General features: G+C 34.6%; 1 protein-coding gene across 3 annotated transcripts in view; it reads left to right on the forward strand.

Moving 5' to 3' along the window:
* ABHD2 (abhydrolase domain containing 2) overlaps positions 1-12,151 on the forward strand; it is a 112,547-nt gene that overhangs the window by 68,104 nt on the left and 32,292 nt on the right. For all 3 annotated transcript variants that reach the window (XM_003755527.4, XM_012542481.3, XM_012542485.3), the window contains 2 exons: positions 4,450-4,625; positions 6,274-6,441. In XM_003755527.4, the coding sequence (XP_003755575.1) occupies positions 4,450-4,625; positions 6,274-6,441 (344 nt within the window). The remainder of the gene's footprint in view (positions 1-4,449; positions 4,626-6,273; positions 6,442-12,151) is intronic.

Here is a 12,151-nt window from a genome sequence, read left to right on the forward strand (position 1 = left end):
TATATTTCATTTCCACAACTGTATATATAAAGGATCATTCTCAGAGGGGAAAAACAAACAAAAAAACTTGCCCACCACTAATTGAAGGTTTTCTGGTGCTTTGTGGTGTTTGGGAGGTGGAAGATACGGGGTTTGGGGGGAAGCAACAAGTAATAGGGTTCTTGGAATTATGACCAAATGTCAGTTTGATGGAATTTTTAAAAAAACTTTACTATTGTTAAATTCTACCTTGTGCTTAGTATCTTGACTGGGAAATTGGTATTGCTACCTTCCATTCAATTAAACAACCATGTATTAAGTCTTTTATATTCACAGGCCTTTCCTGGATAAAATAAGACAATGATTATTCCATTTTGTAAATGAGGAAACAGGTACAAAAAGTTAAGAGTGATATACAAGGCCATATACTATTCCATAGCAGAAGACAGATTAAACTATAGATAAGCTGATCACATATTAGTGCTGTTAATGACTGTCTCACATACCTTCAGTTAAACCAGAATTTGGCTTTCTGAATTCCTTCTACTCATCATTTCTTATTTGATTACATTCATATGCCACAATTTGTTCAGCTATTCCCCAATTCATGAATGTTCGTTCTGTTTCCAGTTTTTTGCCACCCAGAAAAAATCCTACTATTAAAAGCTTTTGATGAAAAAATTTATGGAATTGTTTTGCAAATCTGTGGACTATGAACATTTTATTTTCTTCCACCCTAACACTGTTGGCCACCTATTAGAACTCAAAGAATTAATAGTGAGGGTGTATGCTGTCTGTGCCTCAGAAACACAAATCAAAATGCCGATGCTATGAAGTCTCAATCACTATTTTCAATCAGAATCTATTTGGTGTGTCTAAGTGCAATATTAATATTAAAGTGGGCACTCTGTGAGGGTGCAAAGATATTATGTGAATTCACCAATCACCTTCTCAAGAGGAAATAGTGAGGCCAAGCAAGAAGAGAGTCATTGAAACTTTGAAAAAAATGCACAGGAAAGCAAAAGGAAGTTCAGAAGAAAACATTACATGCTAGATAGTTTTTAAAGTAACATGTGAAATGTATTATATGTGTTTTAAAAGCGAATGATGTGAAATGGAGATGTGTGGTCTGCTATTTATAATATATGTGTTCCTTTTTTATGTTTAAATTCAGAATTTAAAAATAATTTTTAAATTATTCTATAAATCTTTAAGTACTATATAAATGCTGATTGATATTATTATCATTATTATGGTTTTGTTGTGCTATCAATTGAAATAATAAGTTTGAACGTTTCCCATACTTAGCTGTCAAAAGAATGATACAAACACTTTGGTGCTACACATGTAAGAGGCAAGATGATTAAGCTTCATAGAAGAGGTTGGAACTCCAGCTGGGCTTTGGAAAATGAGTAAGAGACAAACAGATGGAAATACATAACAAGGACATTCTGAATAGAATAAGCGAAGACATGGAAGCCAAAGGCATGGAAGCTGGTGTATTTGAGGGACAGTGATTAGGCAGTCCTGCTTGGTTTTTAGGATTTTAAAAGTTCTTTCTTGATACTATATTATCCTGGAAACCCCTAACACAAGAAAATTATAGAATTTTAGCCCTAGAGATCATTAGGTTACCCCTATCATTGCAGAGAAGAAATCAAGGACCAGGTTCAAAAATTTGCCTTAAGTAACATTCCTAATTAGTAGCAGAGCTTGGACTAGAATCCAGATTTCCCCATACTGAGTAAAGTCTATTTGCTTTGGACTATGTTGCCTCCCTTTAATGATAAAATGGATTCTTAATATTGAGAAAAATTGGCCAGTTTACAGAGTGGTAGTGGTAAATAGCTTACGAGCTACCTACCAAGAGCAATTATGAAATCTCTATTCCTGAAATTCTTTTAAAAGAGAATAGATGACTATTTTCCAGAATTATTTAGACACTCCCTTAGTTCCCCTTAAAAGCACCCTCCCCCAAGATATACCCTATTATCTCCCAAAGTCCTTCAAGTTTTGTGATTTTGTCATTAAAGCCAGGTGTTGGTTATAAGTCTATTGGGTAAAGACCTAATTAACCTCTATATTCTGTTTAGCATCCAATTTGTTTTAGCAGTTTGTCAACAAGTTCAGTTTTATTTTTTGAATATTTTGTTCATTGAATAAGGGAATGAATAACTCAAAAATTTTTGACTGCATGCCTACTAGGGTACCTAATGAACATTAATTAAATTGAATTGCATTATACTGGACTAGCTAGCCACTCTATTAATTACACTTAGGTTGCCCATTTCAGAGGCCTATTATAAGACACAAAGGAGAATTTAAGTAAAATATTTTGTAAATCACAAGCTGCTTTATAAATGTCAGTAATTATTATTACCACTTTGTGTCATTACTTTAAAAATTGCACAGTTCCTGTTTTCCTATTTTCTTTCTAAGACGTGGGAAGATGATAAAATATACACATAAAGGATACATTTTGAGAACACATAAAACAATACATGAAGAAGTATATATTTATTTGGTAGAAAATAACATGCCAGGTATCTGAGCCACTTACTAGTAAAGAGCTATCAGGTTTTGTCAACATCATAGACACAACAAAGCTTGCCATCTAGTTAACAAGAATAATTAATTAAAATAGAGCCTACCAGATGGTGCTTCCTCCTACCCAAATGACCTGGACTCCCTTACACCTATGACTCACTAAGCTGGCCCTGGGCTTGGTTTGTGGTACTTGTTGCAGCTACAACCATTCCGAGTTATAGCTTTTCCAAATACTAGTGGGCCCAGAATAAAGGCATGAACAGAATAGGGTCAGGTTACTAGAAGGGCTGCTTAAAGATGTTTAATTTGAATATGGTTTTGAAGGAAGAGAGAGACATGACTTAACAGACCTCATTTTTGATGAATAGATAGATTACAAATAACTTCAAATTAGACCAACTGTACTTTTATAGTGGGAAGAACACAGATTTGAAGTTAAGAAATATGGATTCCATTTCCAGCACTGCCCCTCACTAGCTATATGGTCTGGACTGATCCATACTTTAGTTTCCTGTCTATAAAATGAAGAAGTTGGATGAGATAAAGACTGAAGATAATTAGCTGTAAAAATATTATGATTCAGTACTATAAAGAACAAATTCTTTTAGATTTTTTCATTGTGAACTTAACAATTATCAACAAAAAAAGAAACATTTCAGAATACAAAAAAGATTTATATATGAAACTATCTGTTATGTACAGTTTTTTAGTTGTTTTTAAATATATTTAAATTTAACCCAATATTAACAAAATTGCCTTGTTTTTGTGTGTCCTCCCAAAAGACTACTTCTTCTTCTACATATTTTAATGTTTTCTTGTAGCTTCTCCCTTCTCCCTTCCTTTTTTCATTTTTTATCTCCATCACTAACTCAGTCCTAAGTACAATCAAGCAAAACAATTCAACATATTGACCATATTTGAAAATGCTTCTTATGTTGTGCTCCTAGTGTCTCATCTGACCATCACTCCTTAAATACCAGACTTTACCTAATTTCTCTAATAGGGAAAAACTACTACTAGCTAAGTAATTTATTACAATTATCCTTTTTAATTTTTTTTTTGTTATTAGCAACAAGTTCAAATCTATTAGTTTGTACCTTCATTTATTACATTCATTAACAATGACCAGTAAGATATAATCCAACAATATATTTTTTATATTTCCTATTAGGAACCTAACTCACTATTTTCATTTAATGACAATTGCATGAAGATGCTGGCCTTGTTTGAATTTAGTTATTACCCTTTGCAATAAAATTCTAAATAGGATCCTAGCTAATGAATTTGTTGTTAGTTATTGTCTGCTTTGGACTTATAACATAGACAAGAAATTTAGGGTTAATACAGTGACTTACCCATAAAGCCTGGCTAGAAGAAATATTTATATTTTTTGATTTGTTATTTATAAAAATATATAAAATATATAAAAATAAAAATAGTACAGTAAAAAGAAATTAGGGTCTCCAGTCAGAGGCCCAAGGGAGATTAGATCCTAGGTCTGCCATTTCATTCCTGTGTGATCTTGGATGAATTAATTAATCTCCTTGATCCTTACTTTTCTCATTTATAAAATGAGGGGATTAGACTCAATGGCATCCGAGGACCCTTCAGTCTCTAAATATGTGGCCTTGTACTCTTGTGAATGATTTATAACACTCAGATTGGCGATATGTGGTGGAATCCTCAACAATGAAGATTCTAAAGCCACTTGGGAGCTAAAATACAATATGTGGTGTGTGGGTATGTGTGTGTGTGTGTGTGTGTGTATCTTAAGATTTCTTTATCTTATATAATTATGTTAAGTGTACAGAGTTTCCTTTAGTGTTATAAAGTAGATTACAGGGTTAGTTAGTGTTCTTAAAGACTTTAGAAAGTTTTTGATATGTAAGGAAAAGTAATCCTCAATTTTTTTTTCCTCCCTAGATATATTCCACCCTTGATATGGGGAAAAAGTGGACATATCCAGACTGCTTTATATGGGAAGATGGGAAGGGTAAGGTCACCTCATCCTTATGGCCACCGTAAGTTTATCACAATGTCAGATGGAGCCACTTCAACTTTTGACCTTTTTGAACCTTTGGCTGAACATTGCATTGGAGGTAAGCCAAGCTGGTTTGGATGGTTGTGTCCTTACTTAGAATGAGTGAACTATTGAACAAGGGAAAATATTTTTGCATATCCTATGAGGCAGTGTTTAATTGCAGACTAAAAGTTTCTTATGAAACACTGTGGTAGAGAAGTTGAGGAACAAATCTCCTGGATTATATGAGGAATCTTTAAAATTATTAAAAATCATATGGTAAAAATATTTGTGTCAGCCCTTTTGGTAGTGGCAAAAAAAAAAAAAAAACTACCACATATAAGGATGGCTACATTCTGATGTGTGTATATGCTCATTATACTTCAAGGCATATAGAGCAATTTGCCTTTTTCTGATCCTACGAATAGAAAAGCTGCATGTAAACCAAATAGATTTTTCAGATCAGGATTAACCCTAGACAAAACTGGAAAAAAAAAAAAAGTGGTATATTTTGAGTACTCTTTCTAGTACTCAATCAGTAGTTCTGCTCTCTAGACACTGATTTTCATAAATCCCCTCTAATTATGATATCAGCCTTTATGATTCTTGAAATATGCTCTCATCTCTTAAAATGACATTTGCCTGCCCTATACTCTAAACTTTATCATGGGTGCTCATAATATTTAAATTGGAAAATGACAACAAATGTGCTAAGATTTTAGGTCATTTGAATTCTCCAGAATTAACCTGCCTTGTTTGCTTCAGATTCCACATTTTGAAAGCTTGCTTTGAATGCCCATAAGTTCACTAGCATGAGATTTTGGTAATTTATTTCTCTAAGTGAGGAATTTGAAAGTATGTTCTTTGTGGCATATTTTTACTTCCTAACTTATTTTACTTTATGCTTAAAGAATAGAATTTGATTTAGCCAGCCTGCTTTGCCAACAAAAAAACAGCAGTGAGGGGGCAGGAAAAATGAGTTAATACTAATAATTTGGTTGTGATTTTTTTCCTTTAAAAATGCTTTTTTTCTGAGCTATTTCTTCTTAGGAAAGGATGAAAATGGTCCAAGGGTATTGTCAGTATATAGATTACCCCTTTAAAAAAAAACCCCCACAGATATAAAAAATAGCTCTTATTAACTTATGGAAAGAATTCTTGTCAGATTTGAGAAAGAAAGTCCTTGTTTTTTAAAAGTCCACTATGGCAGCATTACCATAATGAAAGGGTAAACAACTTATTATGTGGAAAAACAGAGCAGTATAGTGGAAAGAGAGGCTCTATTTTGAAGTTTCAATTCCACTACTTACAAGCTATGTGACATTGGGCAGGTTATTTATGTGAGCCTTAGTTTCCTCATTTGCAGATTGAAAATAAAATTGTTTATCTGGCCTACCCCATAAGAGATACATGTATATATGGATGTGTGTATATATACCTATCTATGCATACATACATATGTGTATGTATATTGTATGTCAAGTTTAAACTATAAAGCACTATCCAAAGTAAAGTAGGTAATATTATGATTTATAGACATGCATTTGGCGAGTTCCTCCTTCTAAGGCATTTGGAATTAAATTCTGTTTCAGGCAAGATGATAAAAACTTTTGATGATTGGGAACTAGGGAAACCCTTCCATTTCCTGACAAAATTGGATTTTAGTTTTTTCATTTAGCATATCAACATTGATCTAGTGTCTTTGAATGTCTTCTTTCAACCTTTAGATGATGTCACAATGGTGATTTGCCCTGGAATTGCCAATCATAGTGAGAAGCAGTATATCCGAACCTTTGTCGACTATGCCCAGAAAAATGGCTATCGATGTGCTGTGCTGAACCACCTGGGTGCGCTACCCAATATTGAATTGACATCTCCGCGAATGTTCACTTATGGTAAGGGCAAAAACATGTCAAGTATGGCTATTCTTGTTCTTGTTCTTGCTATACTAACTTACACTATAGTAACAGAGTTACACTATAGACCAAAACCTCTTAAATTTTGGGTAAAATTTCACCCACAACTGAGTATGGGGGTAGCAAAATTATGATTTATTATCAGTAAATGTTTGATTTGCTTACCTATTTTGTAGACTTATATACCTGAGGTCATATAAAAATTTCTTGGGCTAAAAGGGGTCACAAAGTGGGCAAGGTTTAAGAAGGAATGCTATCGATGAACAGATGGAGTATATCTTTAATCATTTCTGACTTTCATAGCCAAAAAATTGCAATGTTTGGAAGAGGATCAGCAAAAATGACAGTGCATTGTAAGTAGCTACTTAAGGAGAGCTTTAAATCTGCCTTCCCATCATGGCTACAGCTTAGTTTTCCTGTCACTTTTAATGGTCACCATTAAAAAAATAGAGTTTACACTCTGAAATCAAGCCAAAATTGTAAATTGTTTTGCACTATCCATGGCTTATTGCAAAACAAGTCATTGCCCTAAGCCAGATGTTTAGCTCCAGGATAAGATTTCTAAGGGATTATTTTATCAACTGCCAGCCTTGGGCAGAGAACCGCTCAAACCTAGGAAGTTCCTGACCTCATTTGAGGTGAAATGAAACATGTCTCCATTTGATCTGAGCTCCCTAAAACTCCATTAGATCAAATCAAAACCTATAAATAAGACCTTTAAGACTACAGAATCATAGATTCTCGAGAGTTCAGAGATAAAGGTTCCTCAGAGATCGTCTAGTCAAACTTACATGTAATTAGGAATCCCTTCACAAAATCCCTTGACTATTTGTTTCCTTATCCTTCCTTAAAATAAGTATAAGAATACTTAATAGTATCCACCTAACAGGCTTATGAAAACCAAATAATATAGATGGAGGGAGAGAGGTAGGAAAGGACAGGCACACAGAGCTGCTATTATTCACTTTCTGCTGGGTGTCTCAGGAGATAGTTCAAATCTGAGTAAATGTCACTTAATACCTTTATAACACTGAACCAGTCACTTAATCTTTCTGGTCATTAGTTTCCTCATCTGTGAAATTAGAGTGTTAGACTCATGCTATTTAAGGTCCTTATCTTCTCATTTCTAAATCTCTGACTCTAGGGAGAGTTCACTGTCTCAGAAATCTGCCAATTCCACTTTTCCATAGCATAAATTATTAGGTTTTCCTTCCTAATCCCCTTCCCCTCCCCTGCCCAAGGCTGATTGAGCTAACATTCACCTGTTTCCCTTCTATTTTTCCCTCCTAGGACCAAGTTTAAAAGGCTCTAATCCCCTTCATCTCTTGATAATCTTTTAAATATCTGACATTTCTCCTCCTAACCAAAGAATGTTTCTTTAGATTAAACATAAATGAATAAATTAATGAAAACAGATTTTTAAAATGCTTACTATGTGCCAAATACCTCTGGTTATGTAAATACAAAAGCAAATATACCTCTGTCCTCAAAGGACGTATATTCTTATGGAAATTTATGTTACAACCCATAAAGGAGAACAAACAGTAGACACAGAAGGATATGGTGGTCTGGAAAGTTATTGGGATGATGAGTGAAGGGATAGAATAGATTGGCACACCCTTCCTGGAAGCAGTCGGTTTTAATTTAGCCAATGATGACAAATGGCCAGGGAATCAAATAAGACATGACTGAAGTCGACCTGACCTGAAATTGTGGACCACACAAGACCACACCACTCAGAACAGAAGGGGCACGGGGCACCAATTGAGTCACTCTTCCTCTGATGTGATTTTCAGTCCTTTCACCATCTTGGTTGCCCTCTTCTAAATGTATTCAAACATTCCACCTGTGAAAGCAGGGTGGTAATTGGAAAATGTTTTGGATTCTCATTCATAGAAGCTGATTTTGAATCCTAACTCTAGTTATTTTCAGTGTTACCTTAATTTCTTCATCTGTAAAGTGAAGGGACTGGACAAGATGATTACTAAGGTTCCTTCTGGTTCTGAATCTGTGATTCTGTGTCAATATCTTTCTTAAAATGCGGTACCAGAGCTAGTCTGTCCATGTCAAACAATCAGGACTCTAGCTTTCTTTGTTCCAGACACTTGAGTATTAATTAATGCAGTCTGGCATCTCATTAAGTTTTTTTGACAATTATATCACATTATTAAATCCTAGTAAGCTCAGTTAACTACAACTGCCATCTTAATACTTGTACACTGCTCCTGCTTTACATTTACTTAAGTACTTTGGAACTGTAATCTTAGTAATCCTTAATAAATTTTATTTTATGAAATTTAGCTTGTTATTGTACCTTGTCAAGAACTTCTTGGATCCCAGTTCTCTCATTCAGTGGGTAAATTAACTTCCAGAGCCTTGTGTTATCCATAAATTTGATAAGTATGCCATCATTCAAGTCATTGCTAAAACATTTAACTAATAGTACAAATTAAAGTACTAGAGACCTATGACATTCTACTAGAAACTGCCTTCTAGGGCAAGTCATTGACTCTTTGGCCAGTCTGGTGAGGCCTTTAAGTCTTGTAGTTATCTCAGAATAATGTTTTTAAATGGATAAAATAAAATAAAATACATAGAATAATGAAGGAAGCTAATTGTGTTGAAAAACAGTTAGCCAAAAAAAATTTCTCTTAAATTTTACAGATCTCTTGTTAAAAACACCTGGGGACATTGGTCAGTTTATTTTTTTTTTAATTCTTTTGGTCTGGTCATACAAGCAGTTAAGAAACTACAAAGTTTTACTGCCATCAAGCCCGTATCTATCTTGGTTATAGCCCAAAGATCTGTCTTGTCTTCTCTCTCCTTCCCTTTCCCCTTCCCTCCCTCCCTCTCCCCTTCTTTCCCTCCCTCTTCTCTCTCTCCTCCTCTCTCTCTCTCCCCTTCTCTCCCTCATCTCCCTCCCTCCCTCTCACACACAACCACCTCATCAGCTACTTAGAGTTTACATCCAGCCCTATTTGTTTTCCTCAGCTTTACTCCCATGTCACCCAATTACCTTTTAAGATTTCAAATTCTGAACTTCTCAGAGACATTTCAAATTCAAAATGTCCAAAACTGAACTCATCTTTCCAACCAAACTTTCCCCTCTACCAGTCTTCCTTATTTCTGTCAAAGGCACTGACTTCCTTCTAGTCTCTTAGGTTCAAAAGCTCAGAATTAATTTGTACTCCTAAACCTCCCTCACCCCACATGTCCAATAAGTTGTCAAATATTGCCATTTCTACATCAATATCTCCTCTCTTATCTGACCCTTTCTACTTACTCACCACTTCAAGTCAGGCTCTTACCATTCCTCATTGCAATTATTGCAGCAGGCTCTTAATTGCTTTCTTACTACTGCAGTATATCATATACATTACTGCCAAAATGATTTTTTTAATGCAGATCTGACCAGGTCACTCCTATCCATCAACTTCAGGGGCTCCCTATTGCCTCTAAGATAATATGTGATCTCTTCTGTTTAGCTTTTAGCACTTTACAATAATTCACTCTCAGTCTGTCTTTCTACTGTCATTGAACATTTTCTCTCCTCCTACACTTCAGATCCAGCCAAACTGGCTGCTCTGCTTTTCACCCTCCACCTTTCATCTCTGCTTGTGCATTGGCCATCCCTCAAGCCTGGGTGCTACCTTACTTTATCTTTGCTCACAGAATCATTTTCTTTAAGACACAGCTCAAGTCCCACTTTCTACATGAAACATTTCTTAATTCCCTGAACTACTTTGTATTTATTTCAATTTATTCTCTTTAAATTTATTCTACATATGCTTAGGGATGTACTTCTTGTCTTCCCAATTAGGATGTCAGTTCTTTGGGAGAAGGGTCCATTTTATATATTGTCTTTGTGTGCCCAGAACCTAGGACAGTGCCTGACACATAATAAGCATTTAGTAATAGTTTGTTCCCTTCTTACCCATATGAATTTATGCAAATCATTAGAGATCTGTGGTCTTAGTTTCCCCATTTATAAAATGAGGATCTTGAATTAAGATAACTGAGGGCTCTTCCAGTTCTTAGTCTAAGACATTATTATGTTTATGACACTATTCATTTTACTAGTTGTACAAAGACGAACAAGACATAACCCCTTCCTTCATAGATCTTTTAGTTTAGCAGGAAAGATCAGATTTATAGAAATAGATATAATGGCTTTTTTGTATGGACCTGTTTCATCTGTTTGGGGAATTTTTGATATGGAAATGCTTTCCTAATACAGATTGATAGCTTCTTTTTGATTTTGTATTTGAGAGATTTGCCAAGGATATTGAGATTGTCATTTGCTAAGAGGCAGGATTTGAACTTGGGTTTTTCCAGATCCTAGATTATCTTTCTCTATGCTGTTTCATCCAGAGTGATAAATTAAATGTAATGTGTCTGAAGTTAGGACTTGGATCCTTCCTGTTTCCACAGTATCTCAGCTACCTCCTAACTATCCTTGCAGAGCCTTCCTCCCATTGGTGAGTTCTTTCCAGTACTTGCCTTTTGGGTATAGGCCTAGACCAGTTATCCCTTATTCTCTGATGTTCCCTTCTCCTTCTTCTCCTCTTTTTAATTGTCTGCCTTTTTTTCATTGTCCTCCCCTATTGGAAGGCAAATTGTCTTTAGTCTTGTATTTCTAACCCAGTGCTTAGCATAGTAGCCTTTGCATAATAGTGAGGATTTAATAATACTTGCTTATTGATTGATTGATTGATTGTCCTTATGGCACAAGCTCATTGTGAAAATATTATGTGAAAATAAAATATGCTGTCTATTTTGGATATTACTCTTCCACTGAAAGAAAGAATAGAGAAAACACTAAGCATTTTTTTTTATTTTTTATTTTTTTTTATTTAATAGCCTTTTATTTACAGGATATATACATGGGTAACTTTACAGCATTAACAATTGCCAAACCTCTTGTTCCAATTTTTCACCTCCCACCCCCCCACCCCCTCCCCCAGATGGCAGGACGACCAGTAGATGTTAAATATATTAAAATATAAATTAGATACACAATAAGTATACATGACCAAAACGTTATTTTGCTGTAGAAAAAGAATCAGACTCTGAAATATTGTACAATTAGCTTGAAACACTAAGCATTTCTATTGATTCCTTTCAGCCCTATAGAGTTCATCTTCTACTGCTACTTTTACTTGTAGGATGACATGGTAGAAGGAAAACCAAAACATAATCTTGTGCATATTCTGAGAAGATAAAACATATCAAAATGACTTCAAGCAAAGTGATTAAGAAACCCCAAATGCAGTAACATTAATTTAGTCTTTAAAAAACAATTAAAATGAATAAGGTAGTTTTAGATCCTCATGATCTTTAACACAATGAATATTTTTCAATTAAGGTTACCTCCAAGAGTTGCTCTTAAAAAATATTTAAAGAGCATTGGACAAAGTTTTTTGCTACAGCATATAATATCCTTTCAATTACATCTTCACGCTATTATTATTCTCAGTTTCACAGTAAGAAGAAATGGTATACTTACTTGAAAAATCAAAACATGGTCTGTGTAAAACCTAAAACAAGTGAGCATCTATAAACATTCTCAAGTATCAAATTGAATAGCTATCCAAGAAGATCATGTGTGCCATAATAAGGGCTTAACCCATTAAAAAAATGTACTTTGTACTAGAGACCAAGGATTAGATGATGGAATTTAAAGGGAAGG

This window comes from Sarcophilus harrisii, chromosome 2 (genome assembly GCF_902635505.1).
Source record: "Sarcophilus harrisii chromosome 2, mSarHar1.11, whole genome shotgun sequence".
NCBI classification, from domain to species: domain Eukaryota; kingdom Metazoa; phylum Chordata; class Mammalia; order Dasyuromorphia; family Dasyuridae; genus Sarcophilus; species Sarcophilus harrisii.